The sequence below is a fragment of the Lathamus discolor genome, chromosome 6 (genome assembly GCF_037157495.1).
Source record: "Lathamus discolor isolate bLatDis1 chromosome 6, bLatDis1.hap1, whole genome shotgun sequence".
Taxonomy (NCBI): Eukaryota; Metazoa; Chordata; class Aves; order Psittaciformes; family Psittacidae; genus Lathamus; species Lathamus discolor.
The window spans coordinates 10,417,921-10,432,541 of record NC_088889.1 but is presented as its reverse complement, the minus strand read 5'-3'; the positions used below and the strand labels follow the sequence as shown (position 1 = coordinate 10,432,541).

The 14,621-nt window shown below is 36.7% G+C and overlaps 1 protein-coding gene across 2 annotated transcripts in view; it reads left to right on the top strand.

Moving 5' to 3' along the window:
* The window catches only part of TTBK2 (tau tubulin kinase 2), a 104,174-nt gene that overhangs the window by 81,726 nt on the left and 7,827 nt on the right, over positions 1 to 14,621 (top strand). For both annotated transcript variants that reach the window (XM_065682721.1, XM_065682722.1), the window contains one exon: positions 12,664 to 13,931. In XM_065682721.1, coding sequence (XP_065538793.1) covers positions 12,664 to 13,931 — 1,268 coding nt within the window. The remainder of the gene's footprint in view (positions 1 to 12,663; positions 13,932 to 14,621) is intronic.

Genomic DNA, 14,621 nt, shown 5'->3' with positions numbered 1-14,621 from the left:
ACTCATTAAAAATTAAGCATTTTTCAGGATTAGTTTGCATCCCAGGATGCAAAATGTCTTAATTTGCCTGTATATCTACAATTTAAATTTTCCAATCAGAATGTATTGCAGCTTTAATTAGCAAACTGTTCACAGAGAGTCTTCTTCAGCTTCCTTAGTACTCAACAAATGAAGATAGCATCAATATTAATAGGGGCTGCAAAGTGATACGCTTTCTTGTGATGTGGTAAAGAACTGGTATTGTGCCAGGTGCTGCTGCTGAGTGGTGTGAGGATTTTATGTAACATTCTCAGGTGCTACTTCTTTCTTTTTACCTGGTATGTCCATATTCCTTTTCAAGCTGTGATTTTGAAAGTCTTGGCTGTTGAGAATTTAATTTCCAGTTTTTCATTTGCGACGGAAACTACAAGCACATGACTCTTCAGTTTATTCCAACAATGAAGGCCTTGTGTACTTTATGGATCACTGAAGAACTGAAATAGTTTTGCAAGTCCTTGTCTGTTCTACAATGCAGTGATGTTAGGTACTTAGCAAGCTAGAAGTTCCAGCAGCATGAAGGATGAGTATGTGTGTTAGTAATCTACAGTTTTTCTGCAGTTAAATATTAAAAAGAATGTTAATCTCATTCAGTATTATTCTGCATAAATATTGGTACTGAATATATTTTCATGTATTTCCTGCTGTTTGCAATTTGGTTCCACATTCATAACTAATGAATTGCAGAGGACAGGGATCTGTGCTGTTGAAATAGTTTCATGTATTAAAAAAAAAATAAAATTATATGTTTTTGTTCCTGAAATCAAGCAAAGGTTTTTTTTTTTCCTGATTGTTGACACGTGAGGGTTCAGGAACTGTAACCCACCTTCTGTTAGTTTGACATTAGGCAGAAGTCATAAAATCTCTGTAATATTCTCTGCTCAGTAGTGCAGAGAGGGTATAGGATGTAGGTGTACCTTTATTTGTTTGATAATGCGAGCTCCTCTCTTGCCATACATATATTGTGGAAGGGAATTGGAGTACTTTTGTTTCAACTCTCCTTAGTTATTCAGCCTGCAGTATAAATAGTCTGGCAGCTTAGAGCTGACAAAAACCAGTTCTTTGACTGTATAGAATCTGAAGAGTGGGGCTAGAGTACTATTAGCATCCTTTTCTCTACAGCATGGTCCAGTTGTATAGCAAAACCTCTGGAAACATACCCTCTGTCTTTTTTTCTGTGAATTTTTCAGCCAGATATGTTCTCTGAACTCTACTCATTAGAGGACTGTATAGTGGTGTGTGAGGTCAATGGAAAAGGTGATGCAAGTGCAGCAACTGCTGGCCAGAGCTGGGTATGAAGAAATTGCTTACATTGTGTCATGAAGAACAATCAAAATCAGAGACCTCAGATTTTAATCTATGGTTTCTCAGCTGTAGTTCTTCAATAAAATAGTGAATGCCTCTTCTAGCCATGGCAGCCTTCTAGAATACTTCTAAACTGGCTGCTCTACAATAACAAAGGTGCCCTTAACAAAGGTGGATTCCTTTTTTGTGTGTCATTCTGCTTAATGCATTTGTGTGTCTGCTTAATGAGACATGCATAAGGGGGCTAATTTTAAATTAATGATTTAGTATTAGGGAAGGATAATCTGTGTCTCAAGTTAAGCAATTGGAGTTAAGTGTCACTTATACAGATAGTTTCTTTTATGTCTTAATTTCCTCAAATTTCTACCTTACTGGAACATTTTAAGACTTACTTTATAGTTATATAGTTGCACTACTAATTACAAAATGCTCTGAAATCTCCTACACAAGATGCTTTGGAAATGCAAGCTGTCATATTCAGCTCCAAGATAAGAAATAATACACTGATCTGAGTTAAAAAATTTACGTTAATTTTTAAGCATCTCACAGGGATTGAGGGACCTATGGAAGAATAAGGTATGAGTTCTTGACATGTTCTAGGGGTATTTAGAGAGAGAATGCATATCACTTATAATTGACATTTTATTTTGGATGTTTTAGGTTTATGAGCCAAGAGTGCACTTAAATGTTGTAAATTTTACCATTTTTAATGAACTAATTTTGTCAGGTTTCACTAGTCTGCAGTAACAAGAGATGAGCTTTTACATTGGTTTTCACATATAACAGTCCTTTTTAGAACCACAAATAAACAAAAACCCCAAAGATAGAATCATAGAATAGTTAGGGTTGGAAAGGACCTTAGGATCATCCAGTTCCAACCCCCCTGCCATGGGCAGGGACACCTCACACTAAACCATGTCACCCAAGGCTCTGTCCAACCTGGCCTTGAACACTGCCAGGGTTGGAGCATTCACAACTTCCTTGGGCAACCCATTCCAGTGCCTCACCACCCTTACAGTAAAGAACTTCTTCCTTATATCCAATCTAAACTTCCCCTGTTTAAGTTTTAACCCGTTACCCCTTGTCCTATCCCTACAGTCCCTAATGAAGAGTCTCTCCCTAGCATCCTTCTCTTGTTGCATTGTTATTTTAAGATGACTTTTACTTTGTCAAAAGCATTAACTTGAAGTTGTCAGGTGCATTAGGACTGCTTTAGAACTAGTTTAAATTCTGGTTTAGCATTGTACTTATCCATTAAAATGTGTATATTGGATATAGATGTATTTGTCCAAATAATGGGTTTATCCATAATGGTTATATTTGTCCAAAATCCTCTTCAAAATTTCAGTTTTAAGACATGGTACATTACCAAATGATGTGTCTTGGAAGGAAAAGAGAGAAAAGCTTTTCTCTGTTCAGCGAGTCTGGGTTTTTTACTGCTGCCATGGTTAAAGTTGGCTATAGGGTTCTGATATCAAGGTTTACAGAATTGTCGTGCCCCTCTATTTCCTATCCTGATGGAAACTATATTGAGTCAGCATGAAGTTTAAATTAGGTTTTTCCCAGTAAGCTGCTAATGCCATTTACAATATTGGGTTTAATCAAGGTAGAAATTTCAAATTCCAGTCTAGTCCATAGCTACTGGAACTACTTCATACACAGTAGACTTGATTTTATTAAGTAGGGAAAATGTCCAGAAGTTCTCATTCATGGCAAGGTAACTGTTAATAACTTTTTTTCCTAAGAAATTTTAGCTGGAAATTTAAGTTGCTGTGATGTTACAGCCTTCACTCAGCATCAGTGAAAGTGTTTGATAATATGTATAATCAGATTCAAAGGCAAGCTGAGATTCAGAATTCTTACTGTTTTCAGATGTTACTGTTAGATTCTTGACGGCAATGACATATGATTACAGTTACAGTGACATTATTTTCTTAATTAGTAAGTTTCTCTGGAGGATATTGATTTTCCATACAAAACCACATAGGATGAGGAATATCAGGACACATTATTTTAGAATGAAAAAGGGGATGTCTGGAAGACAGGGGGGTTGGAACTAGGTGATCTTGAGGTCTTTCCAGCCCTAACTATTCTATGATTCTATGATTCTAAGACGTGCAGAAGCTCACAGGTCACTCCCATTCTTTTAAGCAACTGGATTTTATATTGATAATGATGTTTCTTGAACAGTGTTCATCTACACTCTAATGCAAACAAAAAGTTGTATTTGTTGCATTTATCTGAGTGGCAGAGACAATTGCTTGATACATAGAAATACAAATGCTGCCTACTAAGGCTTAGTAAGGTCTGTTGTCTGAAGAAGTTTTTCAGGCATGCTTTTTTTACATCTGCCTTCAGTGTAAAGAAGAATTTAAAATTACAGCATGGGTTAGCTGTTCTTTCAATGGAAACTTTCCAGGTTGTGAATTTTACAGAATTAACTGTTGAAGACAGGCAGTTGTTAAGAATGTCTTAATTTTTTTTCAAATACTATGCTGCCTGAAGAGAAAACGTCCATTTGAAGTGGCAGAGCCTGACAGTCTCCTTCTGTAGGTTTTTCTCTCAGAAACAGCAGAAAAGTTATAGTGAAGGTCAGGACAATAAATTAGCCATGGTAATAGCATCCACATACACTGATCATGTGGGGAAAAAGACCCTATAAAAAGTTATCGTTTTAAATGTTCATGTTTTCTGGAATCCATTGTACTTTTAAGATTCCCAGAATTTATGACCACGTGGCTCACATGTTCTTGTCTGTCCCTGAAATGGTCAAATCTATTTATTTATTTATTTAAATGCCTATCTTATCCCTATCACATGTGATTTAGTACATTTTTCTAGCATCATAATTTCGTTAGGACAGAATAAGTAAAGATGTTTCAGGAAAGCTAAATGGTCTGTGGGGTCTCCCGTGGAGAGCTGATGAACTCTGGTTTCAGCAGTTGTTTCCGTGATGACAATTTATACAATAATCTTGAAATAATTACGTAGTTAGAATTCAGAGCCCAAGGACTGATGATTGTCTCATGTAATTAAGGTATAATTTATCTAATTACATCATACATATTGCGTATGAATAATTGCACATATTATCTACAATATCATTCATAAAATAATATTCTCTCTTAAAATCTGTTGTCTGCCATCATTAAAATTGCATGATACTGGACTAACTAGAATTAGAAGGGAAAAAAATGTCTTTATTTGGAGGTTTTAATTTATCATCATCCTAGCATTTTCTCCTGAACTTTTTAAAATAGAGAAAATGGAGGAAACACTAAAATTAGGACAAGTGCTAAGTAGAGGTCCCTAATATACCAATCTTCCATTTTTGAAAACCGGTTCAGTTTTGAATGAGTATTAATGTTTCTTGTATTTGGCAATTCTACAGTGTTACTACTACATGAACCATGCGTAGTTGTGTTTGCTTATTATGTAGCTACAAATGTAGAGCTGCTCTGACTGCTTTCAGGCAGCTTCTAAACACAGAACACTATACATGCAGAGATCTTACAAATCGGCTAAAGTGGTGCTACCTTTTTGATATAACTAATCTTAATAATACCAGGCCAGCAACCAAGCCCGTGTAAGTATTTTTACTGAGCTTAAATACCTAAGTGGCAACATGTATTACTGGCAACTGTAGATTGCTTGAATGCTTGGGTGGATCAGCTGTGTTGTAATTTTAATCTTACAGCAGTTGTTAATGCTGTAACTACATCACGGAGCTGCGCTTTACATTTACCATCACTTCTGTTCACAGAGGAAAAACTGTAATGTAACAGGCTGCCAGAAGTATTAGGTATTTTGTTTTTAAAAGATAAGCTGGATTCTAATTACAGGAGAGAACATATAAATAATATTGTAAGAAAAGAGAAAGACTCTTAGCATAGATGAGACTCCTATCTCCATGTATGTCTTCTCTAAAGGATTTCTATTAAGCATGCTTATAAGCAAACTGAAAGCAGCTAGTTCTTTGTGTGAATTACAGCTACTGTTGGTGGTAGTATACTGTGGGCATGAGGAAACCCATAATGCTTTCAAGTAGATCCCACCTATTCTGAGGAAAGATTTAAGAAAATTTTAATCTGGATTTGAAGTTTGAAAAATGAAATTTTACGTTTACAATTTTTACAGTAATCTTAATCATGCTGAAATTAGAATTTTTATCGAAACTGTACTTGCGTGGTTTCATCAGTTCCTCTGTTATGTTTGATTCATCTGTGGAAATTATAGAGTTCACAGATTCTCTCTATGGGGAACATGTGCTAATATAGTGCCAATCTTATAACTGGATAGAAGTGGACTTAATTTATTACAGCATATAGATGAGTGAATTCACTGTCTGACTTGAGGATCATAAGTCAGGAAGGCTCTTAATTTTATTAAATTTTTGTAGAGTGTTGCTGTTTGAATATGAAAGATAGTTTTACCTTTACAAAAAACCCAACAGTATAAATAGCAAAACTGAAGCATAAGTATAGCACAGCAGTAACCTAGAATTAGACAATAGCTCACAGGAATCAGATACTAACAAAAAAGATCGACACATTTGAAGTCTGCAGGCAGATCTTGTGTATAAACTACCCTTTGTTGGAATGGTTATGTTGGAGAGGAGTATTCAGAATTAATCTAGACAGTAGTAGCCAGACCCTACTGCTGTTATACATAAAAACAGGCGTATGTGATGAGAGTCATGAGAGTCTCTGTGTATGGCTTGCTTTTTTTTCTCCATAGCAAAGAAAGTCTAATTACTTGGACTGAACTTGGGTTTAGAATAGAGCATTTCAAATGAGTTATTCAAAGAAGATGCTGTGTTTCAAAACACCAGGGTATAATGTGGCTTTGAAAATGAGAGTTCAGGGTCTTCCTGAGGAAGTATTAGCCTATGTTTTTATTGTTTCTGAAAATTACAGGTATTCTCTCTGTAGGGGCAGATACCAATATAGAGCTTAACTTCAAAAAGATTATGCAAAAGTAGAAAAAATTCTTTCTAAAGTAAGAAAAATACGTACTAAGATATTTCTCACAGGTAGCTGCTGAAACAAAACAAGGTTTGCTTAAAGATGCTTACATGACTGTTAGGTGTGATAATAACAGCTGTGAAAATATTTGAACTGCATTTTCTATAGCAAAAGTAGTTGCACCATTAATTAAAAAATGTCACTTTGTACTTAATGTGTCCTCTGTTAGAGGAGGAACCTTCTCATTGGTACTGTTATATTTTGCTTACCCGAGTCCTTAAGTATACTTGCGCAGCTGATTCCCTAAGTATATTTGAACATAACCTCCTGTGGAGAACTAATTCGCGTCCTACCGAAAATTGCTAGATGTATTATAAAGTCGAGATGTAAAAATGCTCACTATATTGTGCTACTTAAAGTGTGATATCAACTCACTGGCTTCGTTACTTAAATCACAATCCTCATGAATCAGTAGTTTCCAGCATGGCAGAGGAAAAAGTCTCCAAGTGCCTAGCTTCTGAAGATATTTCTTAATCTCTAGATCTTTTGTGACTTTAGAAAATAAGCATGATAAGGTAGCAGTTCAGTTTCTGTAAAGAAGGAAATAATAGCATGAGACGGGAAGGTGAAATAGGCTTCTGCTGTCGCCTTTTCAGATCCCTGAACTGTTTGTTAGGGCAAATTCGTGGTTTCTGTGTTAGAAAAAGACTGTCTCTGTGGAACTCCAGAAAAATCTTACCAGAGCAGCCCATTTATAATAGGAGCTTATGATACGAGTATTGTGTGAGTTATGAAGTAATAATCTGTAAGCGCCACTGCCTCCCATTTCTCCAACAATACAAGAAAATTTCAAGAATATTCTTCAGTTGGTTTATACATTATATAAAAGAAGTTTCCGATTAAATCACTATTTGGTTTAGTCACATTACTAAACTAATTAGCCACTTATTACAATGACAGTCATTCTCTAAAAGCAATTAAAAATATTGCTTTTAGAGCAATCAATATTTGCTGTATTGGATGTTTGGATACGGGTTTATGTTAAAAAATATCTTCCTTTACTTGGTAAATGGCATACGAATAACTGAAAAGGAGAAGGTATTTAAAGAATACTGAAATTAAGCCATGATTGATAACCCTTAAAAAAGACTGTATACACAGATCTGTATGTTCTTTAACATCAAAAGATACCTATCACATTGAAGAATATGAAAGCACAGTTGTACATTCTCAACTCTGAATGTGTATTCCATCCTCCTCCCATTTCTTGCAACCTTCAAATAAATTGATGAAAAATTAGCAGTATAGCATAGCAGAAAGAATATATCTGAAGAGCTGTGCCAACATGTTCCTCTATTCAGATAGCTATAAGTAAGTTTTCATATGTTATTTCCCTTTAATTTAGGATTAGGGCCTGTTGTGTGTGAATTTTTAGCAACAGAAGGTGGTAGTACCCTGGGGACCACCAGTTCCTACAAATGCCTGCAATGCTTGCAGTACCATATATATGGGACTGTTGAAAGAGATTCAGTATCAAAATTAACAACAGTTTCTGGTCTTAGGTTCTTTAACACCATGAATTACAGCCATACGTTTCTCCTGTTTCTCCCCATGTTAGTTTACCTGTAGAAATTGCCAGTATAATTTAGTAAATCTATAATTAATTACATTTAATTTTTTCCCTGCTGTGAATTTAATCTGAGAAGGGAATATAAAAGATGCAAAGGAATAGACTCTAAATATGCAGTAGGATTGATAGCAGTAGGTAGGGAGGATTTTGGAAAGTAGGAGGGCTGTTCTGAACAATAAACTATGTGAGTTATCTACAAAGATGTAAGCATAACAGTGGTTTATTCATGTGAGAATGATACTAGCAGTAAATCACAAACACCAACATAATTTCTACACTTTCATGCAAACTGCAGTTCACATGTCTTTGCAGAGGCATATAGTTGTGCAAGGAAATAGAAATTAAGTGGCACAAGTAAAGAAAAACTCATGAAGTAAGAGGAAGCTGATGAACTGGACAGATTCAGGGAGGTTGTTTGGTATTGCAGAAGCCGCAGACTCATATTAGCATTGGTCACATTCCTGGTAGGTAATAGAGCTAATGATAGATGGAAAAGAGAAGCAAGGAAAAAAGATACATGAGGTTTGTTCTCACACATACACAAACTTTACTAAGGTAGGAAAGAAGTCCTGAAGAGTAAACTGATGAGGTAAAGTGTCTTCAGAATGCCAAGTAATATGACAATGGTTTATTAATGTGAGAAGTTACAAGTAATGACAGGATTAGCTGAACAACAGATCTGTTTCTAAGAGGCCTGAAGTCCTAACAGTAGTTGACATGCTTGCATGTCATGACGTAGCAGACAACATGAGTGGAGGGAAGAAGCTATTGCTGAGAGTTCAGATGTTTACCTGCTGGTATTGTATCATACAATAATCTATATTCATACCTTTAGATCTTTCAGACTTAGCAGCTTTGCAGAACAAACCTCAGTATTTCACTCCTGCAATTTTCTGTGTACGTTCACAGAGGATTTCATCCAAGCATATCACTTGCTATTGCAGCCTGTCAAAGGCTTAAATGAAGGAAAGTTTGTCAGATGCCATAAAGGATGTCCAAGAGATATTTACATTGTTGTTATTCTTTTGTTCTTTTTCCTTCCTAACGTCCTACTCACCATCTCATAAAGTTTCTTCAAGAAAATGAAGTCTTATTTCTTGTCTCAGTCAAGTGCTAATTTGAGAAATCAGAAAGGAATTACATTGTTCAGGGAAGAAAGAATTCAAGATCATGATGGTAAAAGGAGAACCTCAAATTCATTATTCCATTTATTGTCTCAGCCATTTTCACTAACCTGTTTTATCACATACTTCTGTTGAAGTATGGGAATTGCAGTAATTGTTTGGATAGTGCTATAAACTGATTATCATAGTGAGCTGAAAGGCAGCATTTTAATTTCTATTTCCCACATTTTTCTTCTTAGATGAATTGTAATCTTGCAATTCATTGTAGTTTTTGTCCTCAGGTTCAGTGTTTTCCAAAATCGACATGATTAGCCATAGAAATCTCATAGGATATAATTTTAATTAGAAAGAAAAGAAAGCATGAGCTTTATTTATGATTATGGTCGGCTTTCTTTAATTTTGCGTATTAGGCCATGTGTTATTTGTTTTGTAACCAGGTGTGTATTGAATAACCTTGAGATATCTGTCTCCCTGAATTAGACTAGATGATAATTTCAGTTGGTGTGTTTTGCATGTCTCGGGATCAGCCCTCCTTAGACGCCTTGATTATGACCTCTGTCTTGTAAGATTTCACAATCAAGAGAATGAGGAGACTATTTATGGGATAATTAAGGCTACAGGACTCTATTTTTTTTTTTTTTTATATTTTTTTTTATTTTTTTTTAAAGTTAGTTTTTTTTTGGGTTTTAAAACTTCCTTCAGTCTTTTTACTTAAAGTCCTGCATAGCATGAATCATGAATTTTTCTGCAGTGGACAGCCTTAGAAAGAAACTGATGCTTTAGCCAAAGAAATCTTATAAGGAGGCCTTAGGAGGATTGTCTCCAATCTTCTTCCATTTCATCAATAACTATTATATCCAAGTTTTTCCAAAGGAAACCATTTGTATTCCTGCCCATGGCAAGGGGGGTTGGAACTAGTTGCTCTTTAAGGTCCCTTCCAACCCAAGCTATCCTATGATTTAACAGGGTTCAGTTCTATGTTTTTTCATACACAATCCCAGATTTTTTTTCAATTGGCCTTTTTCTTTTGTTTCTTTCTTAAAGCTGTACCTGAAGTTGCAGCAACCCTTGTGTGAAGGGCACTTCCTGTAGATTACCCATTTAAATTTCTTGCACAAATAGGTGAAATATCCAGTCCAGTGAGGATGTAATTTAATTCTTGTCCTTTGAGAAGACTACTAAGAGTTTTATTGACCATCTGAGAAAACAAACTTCTGTTTGTTAGTGAACACAAATCAAGTAAGTGGTATATGTGTTCAAGAGGCCATTTGTGAAACTGAACTAGTCAGTAGTACTGAGACTTTGATGTTGCCAAGTCATATAGTATCTTTCTCTATCCTTCACTTGTTCAGTGTTTTTCTTTCACAAATAGCTCCTTCCTGTTCATTGTGGGTTGCTCAGCAAGCTTAGTCTTCTATTTTTTTTGGAGTGTAAGGGTTAAATCTGGGTTGGCCAAGGTAGACCTGAAAGACTAGGAAGTTCTCTCTCTAGATGTGACAAAGGATATGAAGTCTGTTGAAAAATGTGAATAAAGTTCAGATAAGAACTGAGTTCACCTAACCAGGAATTGACATATGAGAGAGGTCACAAGGAAAAGAGAGTTTCCATGAAAATATATTTGAACAAAGGAGGATTTAAATGCAAATGCAGCCCATCTGGAAATACGCCAAGGAGATAAATATCCTTCTAAAAGCAAATAACTAAGGTTGTCCTACCTCTGAAATATGAGAGGACACCAGACCATTTTATTCTAAGGGAAGCCATCCCCCTTCAGATATGTGGAAAACAGCTGTTTTTTGATTCCCTGGTTGTTTGAATTGGCAACCAGCCTGCCTCATCAAGTGCGAAGTTTGGAAAAGGCAAATAATATATTCAACATAATTGTCCTCTCTTTAGTTCAGCTTTATGCCTGTGATTTATGTTCCATGTTTTGTTCCAGTGAAATGTTTATAATATCAGTTGGATATTTGTGTTTCATGGATGTAAATGTGCACCCATAATGACAGAAATTATTATACAGGACTATGAAAAAATGCAAAAAATAATCAAGAATTTTAATGAAACTGTTATATTCTCATGGGATATCCAAGTATGTCTCCTTCACTGTCAGTTATTTTGGAGAGTTGTTCTGTATTTGTGGAGTACACAGCATAAATTGTTATGGGTCCTGACAGATGAGCTTGGTTTCTACCACCCAGTAGTACCGATGTACTAGCTCTTTCAAAAGCCCACTGAACAGCATGTATAATTTCTGCAGCAAGGCCAAGTGAGATCTGTTTTGTAACATACCAGAATCATGGCAACACTGGAAATGGGCTGCCACTAATTGTCTCTTCTACCATCAGTGCATCAAGGAAGTCTTTTTTGTTTAAACCCAGGCTTCAGTCTTCCACTTTCTCTTGAATATTACAGACTCAAACTGTGTCAGATTCATGAGGCTAAAGAATGCAAGGGAAAAAGGAGCTGGACTCTGTCCATGCAGAGAAAGATCTTTGATTGTTTTATTGTTTATACCAAATGAGTCTATCCAATTTGTATAAACCTGAATCTAGGACTCCATGTGAGAATGTGTTCCTCCCTTGGCAACAGAGATAAAACTCCTGTCACTTTTTTGAGTGCTCTCTTACACTTGGACCCTCATGACTTTCATTTCTTTCTGCAGTGGCCTGACTTCAGTGGGGAAGGTGAGAATCAACTCCATTCTGGTTTTGTCTGTACTTAATGGGAACTGGGGGAAGTGGGCTTGGGTTCTTCAGTGGGGGAGAGACATGACTGCAGGTTTGCCATTTCCTGGACATGTGCTCTAGCAATTAACTATGTACTAGAAGCAGTACTCATCGTAACCAACTGTTTTACAAAGGGACTCGAATTCAATATGGTATATAGGTTTTAGGAGTGCTTTATGCTTACCTGCTGGATTAGATGTGTTAGGGGATTTAAATGTGTGAATATTTAGTTTGAGAATCTCTTAATGACCTGAGGTAAGGAGATATCCTAACCAGATAGCTGAGTTAAAACAATACCTAAGCTTCTATAGGGAAGGTAATAGCTGAAATTTGGGTACTCAGAATGTTTATCTGGATGTAAATGTAGGTGTTACGGGTGTGGATGTATTTAATCAGGCAAATTAAGTCTTTATCTAAATTCTGCATAAGTTGAAGTCCATTCCTGAATCTGGACCTCACTGTTCTTCTTCTACTGTACTTGTCTAAAAATACTGTTGTCTACTTGTTCAGCATTATATATTTATATGCAACTTATTCTAAGAGTATACAAACTAATGTAAAATTAATAACAAGCCTACCTTTTAGGATGGATCTGATTTCCAGGATGGTTACTTGGTTACCGCAACATTTTTCACTGAGATATATGCTTGTTTTCACCTGTTAGGCATTTCTGTCCTGGGGTGATAGAGGTTTGGGTATTTTTTCCTGGTTATCTAAATGTAAATTGTGAAGTTAAGTATTACTTGGACATTTTGAGTCCTAGGATTCATTATGTAATGTATCTTGAAGACATGGAATCAAAAATTATATTTAAAGAATCTTATCTGTATAACATTCCTGAGTTTCTCATCTTTTCCTTCTCTATTTTTCCACTGCAGATAACAATACCCAGACCTTCAGTGGCATCCACACAGTCTGCTTCTGAGAGTTTTCATTATGGCCACCAACTGGAGAAAAGAGAGCAGGATGCTCCGTCTATGGAACACACCGTGGAAATTTCCTCTCCAAAGGAAAATTTGCCAGGTGTGGTTGTGACAGAAGATGCACTTCCAGATAGTGCCAGCAGACCAGATTTGGTACTTAATATGAGCCAAGAGGTGCTTGACACAGAAGGACTTGTCAAAGAAAGCGTCAATGTCCTGGACTGTGGCCAACAGGACCTATCTGAACAACATGGTGGGATACAGGAAGAGAAAGAACTTGAAAATATTCCTGCAGAGAAGGTTGATGAAGAAAAGCTTCCGGTGGTTTCTGAGGATGCCATTGCAATGCAAAGCAAAGAACAGAATTCTTTGCCAGGAAACTCAAAATCTGCAGAGGAAGAGCCTCTAACGAACACTGAAGCTGCTGAAGAATCAAAGCCAGGGCCCATCAGTTTGATGCCAAGTCAAGATGAGGTTCTGAAATCAATAGCGCCTAAAACATCAGAAATTTCTCCCTCAAGACTTACCAACTCACATGTAAATAGACAGACAAGCAAAACAGCACCAGTTCAGGAAAACGGTTTTCATTCTGATACAGAAGAAGTCCATATCCAAGACTTGAAATGCCACCAAGTGGCCCTTAGTACTTTTTTGCACCAGGAGGACAAAAAAGAGAAAAATGCTCCCAGAAATGGAGAACTGTTCCACTGCATTTCAGAAAATGAGAATTCTCATCGATCTAAGAAGGACTTGGTTAAATCTCCTTTTGTATTCAGGCAGAGTCGAATCCCAGTTTTAGCACAAGAGATAGACTCAACTTCAGAGTCCTCTTCTGTTTCAGCAAAGGAAAAGCTTCTTCTAAAAAAGGCCCATCAGACAGACTTGGTCAGACTACTTATGGAAAAGAGACAACTTAAATCTTTCCTTGGTGACCTTTCAAGTGCCTCTGATAAGTCACTGGAGGAAAAAAAGGCTGCTGCTCCAGTACCTTTTTCTGAGGATGATGTCTTATCCTCATTTTCTAGATTGACACTGGACTCTCATTTCAGCAAGCAGACAGAAGATAGCTCTTTATCTCCAAGCAGCCCTCAGTCCAGAAAAAGCAAGATTCCAAGGCCAGTGTCCTGGGCAGCCACTGATCAAGTTGCCAGTTCAAATTCAGCTCAGTTTTTTCCTCGGCCACCACCAGGAAAACCACCTGCTAGACCTGGGGTAGAAGCTAGGTAATGCAGAGAAAACAGAAATACGTTTCCAGGGTGAAAATGGATTTGAGCTAGGCTTCAGTCACTGCGCAGTGCGTAATCCTGTAAAGGTTACAACCTCTAACTATTGATAAAAAATGCTGGGCTTCAGTCCTCTGAGAGAGCTTATGTTGTTGGAGAGCAAATGAGGAAAGGCTGATACACAAGAAGGAGCCTACTTCACTGTTAAAACTTGCACATCAATAGGTGTATATTCAGTATTTTGAAACCTGTCAATCTGTAACTAAATCTTTACAGTTCTGGGTATTTTTAAAGCAGGGTCACTTTTCCAGAACTGTTGATTATTCACAAATTCAGAGAAATCTGTGTGATCTGTCTTGTCCAGCCCCTTTGAAAATTCAACTGTTCTTTTTGTATACATTTTAAGTGTTCAGGTTTGGAGATTCCAACCATCAGTCTTGAGTTAGCTAGCTATGCTCAGATCATGGCTAAGTAAAAACACTAATTAAAGGAGGGCAGAGTGAATTCTAGAAGCCTCCCTTTGCCAATTCTATATACAGACAACCATGATCTAGTTTCTTCAGTGCTTACATTACCAGGATAAGCAGAATTTTGATGCAGTAGTGTGAAGTCCTCTGAAGGGAGTTGTGGTATGCCTTGTCGTCCCTTAAAATTGTGTATAGGAGAGTATTAATGATGTGCGGGAATGGA